The sequence below is a fragment of the Anoplolepis gracilipes genome, chromosome 5 (assembly GCF_047496725.1).
Source record: "Anoplolepis gracilipes chromosome 5, ASM4749672v1, whole genome shotgun sequence".
Classification (NCBI taxonomy): Eukaryota; Metazoa; Arthropoda; class Insecta; order Hymenoptera; family Formicidae; genus Anoplolepis; species Anoplolepis gracilipes.
Window position 1 is genome coordinate 13,950,048 of NC_132974.1, and position 15,095 is coordinate 13,965,142.

General features: G+C 34.2%; 1 protein-coding gene across 6 annotated transcripts in view; it reads left to right on the forward strand.

Moving 5' to 3' along the window:
* Positions 1–15,095, forward strand: part of LOC140666217 (uncharacterized) — a 191,181-nt gene that overhangs the window by 96,709 nt on the left and 79,377 nt on the right. For 5 of the 6 annotated variants that reach the window (XM_072893147.1, XM_072893146.1, XM_072893145.1 and 2 more), the window contains one exon: positions 4,940–5,092. The exons of the other annotated variant lie outside the window; for it this stretch is intronic. In XM_072893147.1, coding sequence (XP_072749248.1) covers positions 4,940–5,092 — 153 coding nt within the window. The remainder of the gene's footprint in view (positions 1–4,939; positions 5,093–15,095) is intronic. 6 annotated transcript variants of the gene reach the window in all.

Sequence of the window (15,095 nt, forward strand, 5' to 3'; positions counted from 1 at the left end):
TTAATTGTAATATAATAAATAATATATATTAATTATAATAATATATAATATATAAATAATAATTTGTAATAATATATATGTTATTTAAAATAATACATGTTTTGTTACAATTTTAAATTAAATAATATTACATATAAAATGCCAATTCAAAACGATTATTATATATTAATTAATTTAATTTGCTAATTTTGTAAACTTTCTCTGTAACATTGTTACAATGACATAAATTACAATATAGTAACAACACTTTGAGTTCGACATTCGTTTTGTAATTTAATAATTTTTTCAATGTAAATTATATAACATTGTTTTAAGTACGTTTTAAATAATCTGTTACATAAGTGTCAGAAGTAATAATTTTTTGTTTTTGAAATTATAAAATTTTCTGTGTGAAAGTAATCTTACACAAGCTAATTTCAGCATATTGTTTTCATTATTTATTAAATTAGAAATGACAAATTAAATTAATTATAATAATATAATTAATAATATTACAATAAAACGAATTCAAGAGAATAATATATTTATTTATTTTATTTGTAAATGTATGGGTAAGTGCAAATGTACACAAAATTTTTACAAGGCACTCTTCATTTGAAAATTAAATTATACAAATGTATATAATAAATTTATTTCTAGTACAGAGAAATTTTCAAGATTATTGTAATGCAATACAATATAATTAACATAATATTTATTATTTTGTAACTTTTTTATTATATTAGTATATTATTATATGTATAGATATATTTTGTATTATTGTATTATATCATTCATCATTAATTGTTTTATTATTATATACGCGGCAATTAATAATATATTTTTAATGCAAATAAAATGTAAAAATTTATCACAGAGATTAAGTAGAAGGAAAAATTAGATTAGCTAAAAGTCAAAAATAAAAATTAAAAAAATATATATAAAATGTATTTAAAATCATTAAAAATACAAATAATAAAAATATTATTCACATCAGCAGTATCATTGTAATTAAAATTAAGTGCAAATAAATATAATAACGTGTGGTATCCAACATTAATCTCAATATATACGAGTATAATATTATGTGTTACGTTTATCGATATTCAATACATTAAAGTAGTAATATTGAATGAAATTTACACGTAGGTATTTTATTTTTATAAGGATATTTTTTGCACGATATTCAATATGATTCATCGGAAAAGATATTCATATTTATTATAAATATGTATAATTAAAAAATGCACAATTTAATTATATCAAAAAAGACAAAAATTATTAATTCATGCGCTAAATTTTGATACATATTCCACGTACTTATTCTTACATACATTTCGATATTGTATTTCTATTTTACATATTGCTGATATTACAGAACATTAACCAGCGAACGATAATATGTTGTTGCAAAGAAATCAAAGCACGCAGCTCTTGAAACTGAAGCAATTGTCGGATACGTTGTTTAACGTATTTGACGATCAAAAGGTGTCGATAATACATACAACCAGTTTGTATAACCCAAAGATATTTTTGTACCGAGATAAAATATTTTCTTTTTCAAACATATTGCAAGAATTTCTCTAAATAATTTAGATACAACACAAATTTTCTTTTCTTTTATTTGTCGATATAATGTGACTCGTTGATTTTTTCTGATTAAACATTTTGCTGAAAACATTTTGCCCTTAGATGGAGCAAGGAGTCTGTGAAACGCGCAAGTAAGAACATACGGAAATCTGTCTTATCGTTAACCGATTATTGTTGAGTAACGCGCGCTTTTCAAGATTTTACATCAGTTTAATAATTGCTTTTTTTTTCTAATGAAATCCATATATGTTTGATATATTTATTACAGTCCTTTTGATCATACATTTGAGAGAATTATTTTATTTTATTATTTTGTAATAAGTAAGATAATATTTGCACGTATTATAATAAATGCTCATTCAAAGGGTATATTTATAAATGTCTTTGCACTTTTCTTTATAAAGGATAAATAATACAAAAAATTTGCTTGAAATAATACAATAAAAACGTCGTAAAATTCTGACTAATAATCTTGTAACGATACGACCGCTGACGGATCGTATAACAAATTGAAATGCATCAATAATATGCAGAATGTAGACATGTAGACATTGTAGATGATTTGAAATAGACCAGCGAAACTTTTACGCTCTATATCTTTGCTCATAATGAAATTGCGAAATATTATACGACAATATCATTGGAATCGTGTTTGGGGTGTCATCTGTTGCTCGACAAACAGATTTAAGCCGAACAAACGCATAGCTCACATTCGTTTGATCAAATAATCGTACGGTACAATTCGCGTCCATTAGCTTCCATTAAATATCATTAATCACGGTTATGAAAGTGACAGCTTCATTTAATAATTATCCGGGAGCGGTATATTGGGGGATTTGTAGTTTCGTACTACGGCATGCCGCAAACAACGGTCGCCATTGTTCTCGGTATTAGAGATTTACAGCAAAGAAAGTTTGTTTACCCGCGTTATAAGAGCCTTCATTGTTCCGTCATTAATTCCAGTAATTATTCTCGAAAATGTTGATCACATACCGCTTTACTTTGGTAGATAATCAAACGCTATTAATACAATCGCGTTTCAATTTTCATTTTACTCAAAAAGTTTAAACCTTCTTGCATCACGTATATCGACAGCCTTTCAACATCTGCAATTTCAAATCTGCAATTTATCGCTCATTCATTTCATTTTTTATTTCTCGATAAGTGATCTAACGTAACATTTGTCAAAGTGTGTGTTTCCTCTTTTATATAATAGTACTAGTGAAGACCTGGCTTTAACTTTTTTTTTTTTTTCCAATCGATGGACACACGCGGACCGACAAACATCTGTCTTTGTTTGATTTATGTTATATAGTGGTAGATAAGATTGGAAGAGCCATCTGTTGCTAAAATATCAATCTTCCATCCAAGATCGGGTGTGATATATATATATATATATATATATATGTGCATTTATATGCGGTGTCAACAAAATGTTCCGAGAACCTGGGTGTGTTATTTAACTTTGCGTCAATCTATGAACTGAATTGCTTTTTATTGCCCTGTTTTTCCTATCGATCACACGCTTCACGCGGATTGTTTTCGAATAATATTTACCGGCCAAGTTCTGCATTAGCCATTATGAATCGCATTGTCATCATGAGCGATTATTCTGATGTCAAGAGACCGGCCCTCACTCGTGTGCAGTCGACAATCGTCGCGTAATTCGAGTAAATCGAAGTTCGTTGATCCCATAGAAAACGATAAATTTCGTTTAGACCCGCAGCTACGGGATCCTAATTTCTCAGCTGGACATTGTCAGTTGTCCTTTTACGAATTCACGTTGCGGGATGCAATAAGTCGACCACCCGTGGATTCGGACGAGCTGTACGATGCGGGAAGTCCAGACGTTCGCAGTCTTCACGTTCGAATGCGAGAGTCGTTCATCGATAATTGTTACCGACATTGTCGCTATCGACATTCATTTCATGTCATGTTGTTTCGCCACGAAAGGAATTGGTCCTTCGATGATGTTGATCGATGCAAACATTTTTCCGGGTTAGACGCCGGGTTAATTCGCGGCGCGTTAGTGTGTTCCTTCGTAATGAAATAATTTATACGACCATCTCTTCCAACGCCGTCCATTGGTCCGTTATAAGCTACGTGACATAGGACAATTTCAGAACGGTTTACCCTAAGGGCTTCTCAACTCCGGGCGTCCCGGGGCTGGATCATCGGGGGGTAAATTAAAACGAAGACTTATGGAAATGCAAACATTCGTGTCGCCAATAACGATTTCTCTTGCCGAAGACCTAGACCCACGAGTTAGCGTCGATCAAGAAAGACGTGGGCGAGTTAATTGCATCTTTTTCCGCTCGGGTCTCTTGCCCCGTTACACACACATTGTTGAAAATAACTATTATCGATCAAAAAATTCCACTGTCATGTGTCATTTCATTAGTATTATCAATGTAGATTTTATAAAAGTAGAGAAGGTATTTCTTGTCAAATTCAATTAAAATTGCAATGCTATGCAAAACGTTATATTTTGATTAATATTTTTTTGAAAATTTTACGACAGTTTTCTATTCTTTTTTTTTTTTTTTTTTTTTTTCCTTATTCTCCTTCTCTTCTCTTTTTGACGAAAACTGCACAATTTTATTCGGTCAGATCAATAAGTTCTAAGAAAAAATTACACGTAAGAATGTCAGAGAAATTCTAGGTGACAATAATAGCGTATTTCTCCGGCTTGCTCGCTCGCCGTCTCCAATCATACGCCAACGTACGATTGTTTCGAGAACTCTTGTGGATGCTCGCGTTTTGTGCTCGTTGGCCGGACGTGTCCTCGTTGAGAAAAACCGAGAAAGAAAATAATTGGACATAAATCCACCGGTTGGTCGATTCGAGATGGTCATTATGCGAGTCGGAACGTACCTTGGCTCGAGTGCAACGCAAATATAGGCCACCACCGTATGCGCAACCGTATCCATTAAATATTACCTGAAATATACGACAGAGGGGGAGAGAAAGAATAAGAGAGAGAGAGAGAGAGAGAGAGAGAGAGAGACAATAAATAGGCTGCGATGAGTGCTGCGAATAATATAAAAATTATACCGATACTTTGTTGTATTTAGTTTGTTTGTTTGCATCCGAAAAAAAAGTGATAAGAAAAATTAAAAATATTGTCTGCCCGCGAATTGAAATACATACATTTTTCAAAGTCATTTCTGATGTATCTGACAATGAATTTAAAGTAGAAAAATTTCGATTATCTTTTTCTAATAAATGTAAGATTTCATATTTGAAAAAAGATAAAATATATATATTACAAATATTAAAAATGCACCGAGCTTTGTTCTGAATGCCCGAATATTTCAAAGCGCCATTCATACGGAATATGTTAATTTGACGCGTATTTTCAATTTTGCAGTTTATAATTAGCAACTGGGAACGACGAAAGAAAAAAACAACCCGGAAAGAACGATTCTTTTATCTCGCCGATCCTGATTTGGTCATAATCTTCGATTTGGGCGTAGGATCCAGCTTCGAAAGGACGCGCGATTGGCTGGATTTGCCAAATGATGTATGTATATACGACACACGATATATTCGCAAAATATATCCACCGCGCCGAGATAGTAAAGAGATTTACTCAGTCCCCAATAGGAACGGAAAAAAACATTTACACGCACATTTTGTTTGTTAGAACGTGATACCGCATAAAAGCAAAAATAATTTCACGGTGGGAACTGGACAAATTTTTTTATGCTTAATAATTAATGGCACGTTTTGTTTACGTTTTCAAATTCACAGGTAGCTTGTGTGCGTGAGTACAAAGAATAAAAATGTTTTTCGGAAAGCTGTGGTATACCTATTGCAAATTGTGATAAACTTTCTATAACTCAAAATAATATCTTTATCAAAGAAAAAACTATTTCGAACGAAGGATTCTCCCGCAATGATGAAAGAGAAAGCAGGGGGGGGGGACGACTGTCGCGAAACATTTTCCTCGTTAAGAAGCGATCATTTCCATCAGCTTTGATCTAAACTGACACGTGTATAATGCCTGTTCGTTTCTGGCATAAGTCCATGCTCATTGAACGCTCGTTCGTTCTTACGATCCCCAATTCGCTTCGTCCCCGTCAATGAATAAAAACCACAAAGCATCTCAACGAGACCGACTATATTTTCTCGGTCGAAACTCCGAGCTTTTCAGTGGCTCGTTTTCTCGATTCATTCGGATATTCCTCTTTGAGCACGCGTAGAGAGATGCGAGCAAAAAATCTCGTTCTTTCATCGACGATACGGCTATATTATGTATATACATTGATTATTGATTATTAAATAAGAACAAATAAAGGCGAGAGTTAAGGTATTGTTGCTCTGTATAACATTTTCTTCTCTCTCTCTCTCTCTCATTTTTATCATTTTTATAAACTCATTTTTAATTTTATTTTTATCTTGCAATTTCTGGATGTACGTGCTAAAATATATATCAGATAAGGTATAACGTACATTTGTATAAAAAGCAGAAATAACTACATATATATATATATATATATATTTACACAACATATATATATATATATATAGGAAATATTTCTAATCGGGATCCAAAATCTTCTCGAGAGTGAATATAACTGGAAATCCTCCAATCACCCTTGAAATACGCTTGCCTTATCTCTAACGTTGCATCGTCAGCGACGTAACCTCCCCTATAGGCAGCTCGTTTTCACGATTCAACCTTTCGCCTTTTTACCTCCCATCCCCCTTTCTCTCTCGTTCCCTCTCGCTGCTGTCTCTTTGATTTTGCTATTCGTGTTCGCTATCGCAATATCACGTGTTTGTCGCCAATCGAACATCTGCATTATGTTATCGGCGACGACATCTTGCCTATGGAGGGACGATGTTCGTTAAATCGAAACACATTGTCCCGACAAATCACGGTTCGATATGAAGGAAATGTTACGCGAGCGCCTTTCTGCGCGCTTCCTTCTTGTATTTCTCGCTGTCTTTTCTCGAATCGTATTTCTCTTCTTATGTCATTTGCTGACATTTTTTTTTCGTCGTTTGTAATTTTTTATATTACTATTCATTCGTATTAAAGTCTGACAATGAACCTAATACAGAGATCAGGGTTGGGAAGTAACGCGTTACTTGTTATCGTTACAGTTACTTTTTTTTTTTTTTTTTTTTTTTTTTAGTAAAGAAGTGATAACGGCGTTACCATTTTTTTCCGTAACTGTAACGAATTTAACAGTTACTTTTTTATATATGGAACCTATTTGTGACATATTATATTTTCTATTTATTTGTATATTCAATCTTCAATTATCAATAGATATTCATATAGGTCTGTATTTAAAACGCGCTAATATCTTTGTAAGCGCGTTCTGAGTACGGCCCATGATTATGAGAGTACAAAAAATATATTATGTATTTGACTATATATATATTTATAAATTTAATGCAAACTAAAATTTTTTTATTCATACTTTGAGTGTTTTAAAATTTTTTTCTTACTATTCATGGTTTTACAAATTTAAATTTAAAAATTTTTTAAAATTTATTGACATTTTATTAATATATTTTAATTTTATTTTAATAAATATATTACAAAAGTTATAGTTTTTATTTAATTTTTAATCTTGTTTTAACATTAAAAAAGTAACGATAACGATAACTAGTTGGTTTTGATAATAAGTAACGAATAACGGTAACTAGGTACTATTTTGACTCGGTAACGAGAAACGGTAACTAGTTACTTTTTAAAAGTAACTTTCCCATCCCTGCATGGGATCGAGATATATAAATTCGACGATATTAACCTTTAGATATTTTCGCGGAAAGGGAACGTACTGTGCAATAATACTGTTAAATCGATCCATGGATTATTGCTATTTACGATCATACCATGCTACGTTACGTAATCGCGACGCGCATGCATACAAAACTAACTCGATATTACTTATCGCTGGGCTTCAATTGTGAAATTAACAGTGTCCAGTGAGTTGAGAACTTGTCAAGTACCATTTCTATCAAGATTAATTTATACGTATCACAGAATTCGTTCGAAAGAATTACACGTTCTGTCTCGTCCTTTTTTTTTTATTAACGAGTTATCCGCAATCGAAACGACAATTTCTAAGTGTAATAATATCAGAGAAAATATATATCTGCCCTTTCCCTCTGTGGCAATACGGGCGGGCGGGAAACGCGCATAAAGCAGCTTTATCGGTGGAACACGAGTGTACTCGTTAGCATAACGATCCGGACTCTGACGCGAACCGCACGTGTATTCGGCTCACGCGAGCCAATGCATATTTATATATTTCGGAGCTACACGGTGCGATAGACGTTATTACGTAATAATCCTGTTAAATGTAACGTTAAATACTATTAGCGTTAGGCAAAACCGTACAGCGGAAGCCACGCCGTTCTTGCTCAGCGAAAACGATTTGCTGCACGCGTCGAAATCCGTTCAGCAGGACGAATGGAAAGTTTCCATCGGTTTACACGCTCGCAATAATCCCGGTTTGCTTAGGGTGTGTCCCTTTTGCCAATAACGGTGTAACCTGATCGTCAAACATGTAATTATAATAATATATAACAATAAAATTTGCGATTCGATATCATCGCTTTATAACGAAATTGAACAAATGGTTGAATGGGTTAGGTTATTTACGTATATATAAACTAAATTTTCTTATAATCCATCGTTCAATATATTTATCTCTTTAACTATATCCAATTTTTTTAAAATTTTTGTACAGATAATTTTGTGTGCCTCACTTTGTGGAAACTCATGAATCGTTGAAAGCCCTGGATTTATTTTTAACAGTTCTCGATAGATTAAATAAATAGTTTTAGCTATTAAGCTGAAAAAAAATAGCTCTGAAAACTGAGATATCAAATTCACGCTGCGTCTCACTTTGTCCGCCGACGCGATTGTTTTAACATTTCTTAAGAAGATTTTAAACGCTTGAGAATTCTACAAAATGTTTTATGCATAAAAATTATTAGAATATTAATTAGACAAATTAGATTGCTCGAGATGTGTAAGTATCGAGGTGAAATGCTCGTATTTCCACTCGCCTATAATAAATTAATTGTTCATATAATATATATATATATATATATATATATATATATATATATATATATATATAATGATTGCGTGTAAGATTAAACCTCGCGAATAATAGTGATCGATATATTTGCACGATGCATGAGTCGCGTTTAACAGGTGTCTCTTGTCGAGTTTCTTCTTCGACAAACACCTTGACGACCGTGTGAACTCCGTACACTCAAAAAGAATGATCCTGCAAGTTGAACAAAAATTTTCTAGGTGTAAAAAATTCAATGAAACAGATAAATTATTAGCAAATACTGTGATACCGCGTATATTTTGCACTTGATCAATTTAAATGACAGAGACAGAATTTATATCCGTCCTATTAGTGTAATTTAGACAGAAAATTTTTCCGTGATGCTTATCTTTAAGGCCTATTGTCAAGGACAATTATATTTGTGATTAATATTTGGCAGTGGGATCTAAATTTTCTAGAGGTATTGCTAGAATATTGCTGCTATAAATTCTAAACGTGACAAACAATATTCTGACAGATACAAAAAGTAGCGATAAATTTTAATCGAGACATCTAGAAATCTATCTACATTAAGCAAAATGATTTTTTGACTGTACGTAACATAAAGGTACTTTTTTGTGCATCGGTAATATCAAAAAACGTACCGTATGATTGCCAAATTTTAAATATTGTGATTTTCGTGAGTGATAATAATTGATTGCCCAGTTGCACGTGCGATGGATCATCGATCATCGATAATTAAAGGACTTTAAGATAGAAAGATGAATGGGTTAAAGACGAGAAGAGAACAGCCTAACCACGACTGGTGAGTCTATAATTAATTAGATGTATCATATTTAATCTCTATGTGACGTGTATGTTAGATTAGGTATTCGGACGAGTTACGATTGAGTAATAGTAAATATCGTTATTTTCTGGACACATGATTGAAAAATATTTATTAATATAATGATAAAGATTATTTGAAAAATATACAATAAAAATTAAATGTATTTTTGCATATACTTTTCTACACTTTTTATATATTATTTACATAATAAGCATATAAATAACTGATATATACTTGACTCATTAAATATTATATCGTAAAAAATGCACATAATTTATTTTTACGTCTTACGAAATACAGATTAAAAAAATTTTATTATTACATGTCAAATACTAGTGTAAACGGTGTGTGAAGCTGACATATCACACTTTGTAGAAACTTATTAATTGTTAAAAGTTTTAGCTTTCTTTTTTTAATAGTGTTTTAAATGTCTTGATAGATTAAACAAATTCTTTTGTTTAATTTAAAAATTAAATAAAAAAAGTAGCTTGGATAAACTGAGACACCAAATTCATGCTGTGTCTCGCTTTATCCTCCGATAATTTTGTTCAACATTTTTTGCTAGATTGTAAGCACTTGAGAGTTTTACAACAGTTTTACAAAAAGTTTTATGCGTAAAAATTATTAGAATATTAATTAAACAAATTAGATTTGCTCGAGACGTCAGACGTATAAGTATCGAGATGCTGATCATATTTCGATAATACTATCGACTTTAAATGAGATTTCATGTTATATCCGGCGTCCCGGACGATTTAATTTATTTAAGAAATATACTAATAATTGATAGAACGCATAGAACTCTTGTTGGAAATTAAAATTTTATTGCAGAATAACACGAAATCTCATTTAAAGTCGATAGAATTATTAAAATACAATCAAACGTCTCATCTTGGTACTTATACGTTCGACATCTCGGGCGATCTAATTTGTTTAAATATTTTGATAATTTTTACGCATAGAATTCTGTTGAGAAAGTATTAGAGATTGTAAAATAATACGAAATTTCATTTAAAATTGATAGCCCTATCGAAATACGAGAAGCATTTCATCTCAGTACTTGTAAGTTTGGAGTCTCGGACAGTCAAATTTGTTTAATAAATATTTTAATATTTTTTATGTATAACTCTCTCTAGAAACTAAAAGTGATTGCAGAATCACACAAAGTCTCATTTAAAATTGATAGAATTACCGAAATATGATCAGTGTTTAATTTGTTTCATTAATTTTTTTAATAACTTTTACGTATAGAACTTTTTGTAAAATGATTGTGAAATTCTCAGGCGCTTAAAATTTGACATGAAATGCTAAAAAAAATCGACGGACAAAGTGAGACGCAGCGTGAACTTGGCGTCTCAGTTTGTTCCGAGCAATTTTTTTTATTCAATAGCCGGAATTATTTGTTTAATCAATCAAGAACTCTAGAACTGAAAAATATAGCCAGAACTTTTAACGATTAATGAGTTTCCATGAAGTGAGACGCCAGGTTTACACACACGATAATTTCTGCGTTGATTAATCATGTTTATTAAACATAAAGGTATATTATAAATTTCATTTACAACACTCGATTTTGAATTGAAATAAAATTGTGTTTGGCAAAATCTCAAAATAATTTATTACTGGACAACTTTTTGTTAATTATTATTTATCTTTGTATATACATTATATGTACTTATTAATTTTACACGCGCGTAATTGTGAAACTCTCTGCATTTACTATATATAAAATTGATAAAAGCTAACTTGATAAAAGACTGATATATATCAACAGTAGACAATACAAAGTTATCATCATCGTTTTTATCGAGAGATTTAGCGTGTGAGATACGACTCACAGGGGGAAATTGATAAAAGTTACCAAGTTCATCTATGCGTTTATCCCTTTTGCCAAGATTTATAGGGGCAATTGATCCACTGTAAAAAATTGCATTTGCGACCTACTCATAGTAGCGTCGCGCGGATTGCACGGCGCGCAACGAGCCGCGCTTTAAAGTATCGTTTGTCGAGCCATTAGAGTCACGCGCAACAGGACTATCGTTTCTCTAGTTTAATCTACCGTAGAATTTTATAACAGGATAAACCGTTTGTGCGCTCCGTGCTTGTTTTTTCTCTCTCTCTCTCTTTCTTTTTTCTCTTCTTTTTTTTTTTTTTTTTTTTTTTTTTACTTTGGATTAGATTGTCGTTCTCTCCATACGCAATGCGTAATTTTCAAGGTACGTTAATTTAGCCGGTCGTTCAAGTGATAAAATTACCAGTCGCTCGCGCTTGCATCGTCCACGCGCCCTTTCAATGATGAAATGTTTCACTATGGATTTAACCTGTAGGTGCTCGGCCGCACGTAATTTGCCACGGGATTTATCATGGCGCAATTTCAAGCTATGAGCGATATTGCGGAATTGATGAAATGTGTCGTTATGGATGTTTGCTTTCCGCCTCGCGCACAAACGACTCGCGAAATATTTTTGCGCGCGACGCATTACGAAATTTTGATGTACACCATCCTTGTTATCGCGAAATTGATTCGCTCCTCTCTTTGCGCGTGCTATCCCGCCGTTCTGGCAGATATATTACAATGGATCTTATTGAACATTGATTGAATTATCGGTACGTTTTTTTACGGTAAATTTATAACATTGTAGTTTAGAGTTTTAATCTATCGAGATGAGATACATATGCGCTTGGAAAACTTTTCAGATTTGCATTCTACAATTTATCGCAAGAATAAGGTGTGATTTATGGATCTGCGTTGATTGACGTGCGTTCACTAATATTAATTCTTGCGATGAAATTAATGTCTAATGAGGGTAAAATTATATTTTGTTTAATTTTGAAATAAGTTGGAGGAAAAGAGAGAGAGCGAGAGAGGAATAAAATGAAGCGAAACGAAGAAGGAGATGACGATTTTTCGCCGTAAGGCACTGGCACTAACGAATAGGAGCGTCTTCTTTTTATTAAAAAAAAAAAAAAAAAAAAAAAAAAAAAAAGCGTTAGATCGACATGCTAAAAGAGACGGGGAGGGGGACAGCTCAAAGATGAGGCGGTTGAAGCGAGAAAGGAGCGTCCGGAATGAATATTTTTGATGCGACGCGCGGCAGTCTCCGCCGCGGATTTGCATAATTTCCAAATCTGCTCTCTTCGTACGACGAAAACGACGTGACTTGACGCTATGCACACACGCGTGTGTGTACGTGCAAACACGCGCGAGTAACTCGTGCCGTTCAAGAGACGTTTCTCCTCACGTGCCCAACATTCCCCTAGCTGTTTTCTATCGCGCGAAGAAATTTCATTACGCGACGACAGTTTTTCCGGACTAATTCAACAATTGATACTGCTATCGCGAATGCTTCAACGAAATACGCGACAAATTTTTGATATATCTATATATATGTTAACGCGAAACTTTTATGCTCTTGCGCACAACACGTGGATTATACAAGCTGACACTATTCATTTTTCGGATAATCTCTCTTTCTCTCTCTCTCTCTCTCTCTCTCTCTCTCTCTCTCTCTCTTTCTTTCAGCGACGTTATCGCGGCGCCGCCCATGATAGTCAAATATAGTTGCTTGCTTGTCTACCCTGACGTGCTGTCCCTTACTGGCGGATCGCGGCAAGATATTGCGGCTTAAACGGCTGGAAAATTGTCCAAACGGCCGTGCCGCATAATTTCGACGTGACTTAACGACACTCGACTTAACGCCACGAGTCCCGTTAAAGCCGCTCCATCGGCGCCTAGATATAGCCTCTGGGGCGCTCTCGTTACCATCTCCTCCCCCTCTTCTCCCTCCCCCCCCCCCTGGCGTCCCCTCCCTCGATGTCAAAGGATTTTACGTGGGAGTGACATGGCTGTCGACGTCGTTGTTCGTTATGATCGTTTCCTGGTAACGAATTAATTTGCACGCAGCGTTAGAATATGCAGATCACTGTTTGGCGTAATAAATGGACGGGGTTAGCGCGGCTCCACTCCGAGTTAGGAGTTGATCTCGTGGACACGACGGAATGACACCGAAATTGCTATTAATATTCATGCGCGACCGGGATGGTGGAAAAGTGTTGAAAAGATAACTGCTCGGCGGCGCCTCTCCCGCTCGACAAATTGCAATTTGTTGCTAAGCTTCGACCTATAGCAGCGACCTATATAGTTTATTCGTAAATTAACGAGACGAGAATCTAAACATATGCAATAATAAAACGTGACGAATTTCTACAGGTCTCTCGTAGAAGTCATCAAGTGTAATCGGACAAATTTTTCATTTTTTTTTTTTTTTTTTTTTTTTTTTTTTTTTCAAGATGAGAATGACTAAGAGTGTTTTTCGATTCTCCTACGCGTACTTTTAAACATTCATTCCGCACGCATGTTATAAAAGGTTGCGATTTTTCTTTCGACACTCTGATTGATATACATATATATTCCGGTAATATCCTGGTTGATTCTATAATTTGATCGGAGAGTAATTTTATGACTTTCCGTGTAACTGAGTGATTATTACCTCGGATACGAGATTGTAAGGTTTTACTGTCCCATGCGTAATGCATTTTAATTAAATGGAAAGTAATGCTTTTCCTTATCAATATTGCACGCGCACTGCAACTCGTTTACGACTTTCCGAATCGTTTGACGAATCGGAGAATGAATTTAATATTAATATTTTTGAAACGGATCGGTGCGAACCGAGTCGTACGTTTGACTTTTGCTCCAGATTTCGAACGGCGAGTCGCCAGTCCATATTTAGAGGAGAGTAATCTTGTTAGTTTGGAACCAAAGTTTCCAACGACATCCGCCAAAATCAACGATACGGGCGGATGTCGGACTAAACGGGTTCGGAAAGGCACAAACGGAAACGCAAATCAGTTGTTTCGCGTGTCGTTTCGAGGACGAACACGCGCCACACACCACCCACGTCACGCCGCGCTGTCGTTCTAATGAAAATTAGCGATAATTGGCCGGAAAATGAACATTTGTGGTGGATTAAAAGGGGAGCCCGCGAAACACAGACGACACCGGCCCCGCGCTCCTCGCGCTTCTGCGGTGTCATAAAACCGGTTCGCGGTCTGTAATTTGTAATGAATACGGCTCTAACTAGCACACCCTCCGCGTCACCCCCGGTTCCGCCATCGATGCATCGTCGGTGACGAATCGGGTTCGCGCGACTCCGGCGCTCTCGTGGTCGTATATACAAGGTGGGCCGATTAAACGAAACGATAAAATCAAAGCCTCGTCAAAATATATAAAATATTTCAAAATCTCTCAGATAATATTTATTTTCATTCGCCTTTTCTGCTTTATTTCTCGAAACTTTTGTTTCGAAAATTATCAACAATTATGGATTGTCAACAAGATTTTTATTATTGAAAAAATTCCCCAAAAATTAATTTGTAATAAATTACAATTACAATTGCAATTAAATGATGAATATTTTCGAGAAAAATTTAGTCTAGGGTGTTTAGAAACTAAAATAGGTGTATTCTCGTAGGTGTATACTTTTGAAAGTGTTCTCTGATTATACGGTTCACCCTATGAATGGATACTCGTGTACAAAGGTGTATACACGTCATCCTCTCTCCGTATACCGTACCTAAATCATGCGATAGAACGGTCGCGGTGATGCCTATTCATCGCGTACTCGAGTAGGTCCGAGCACGATCGT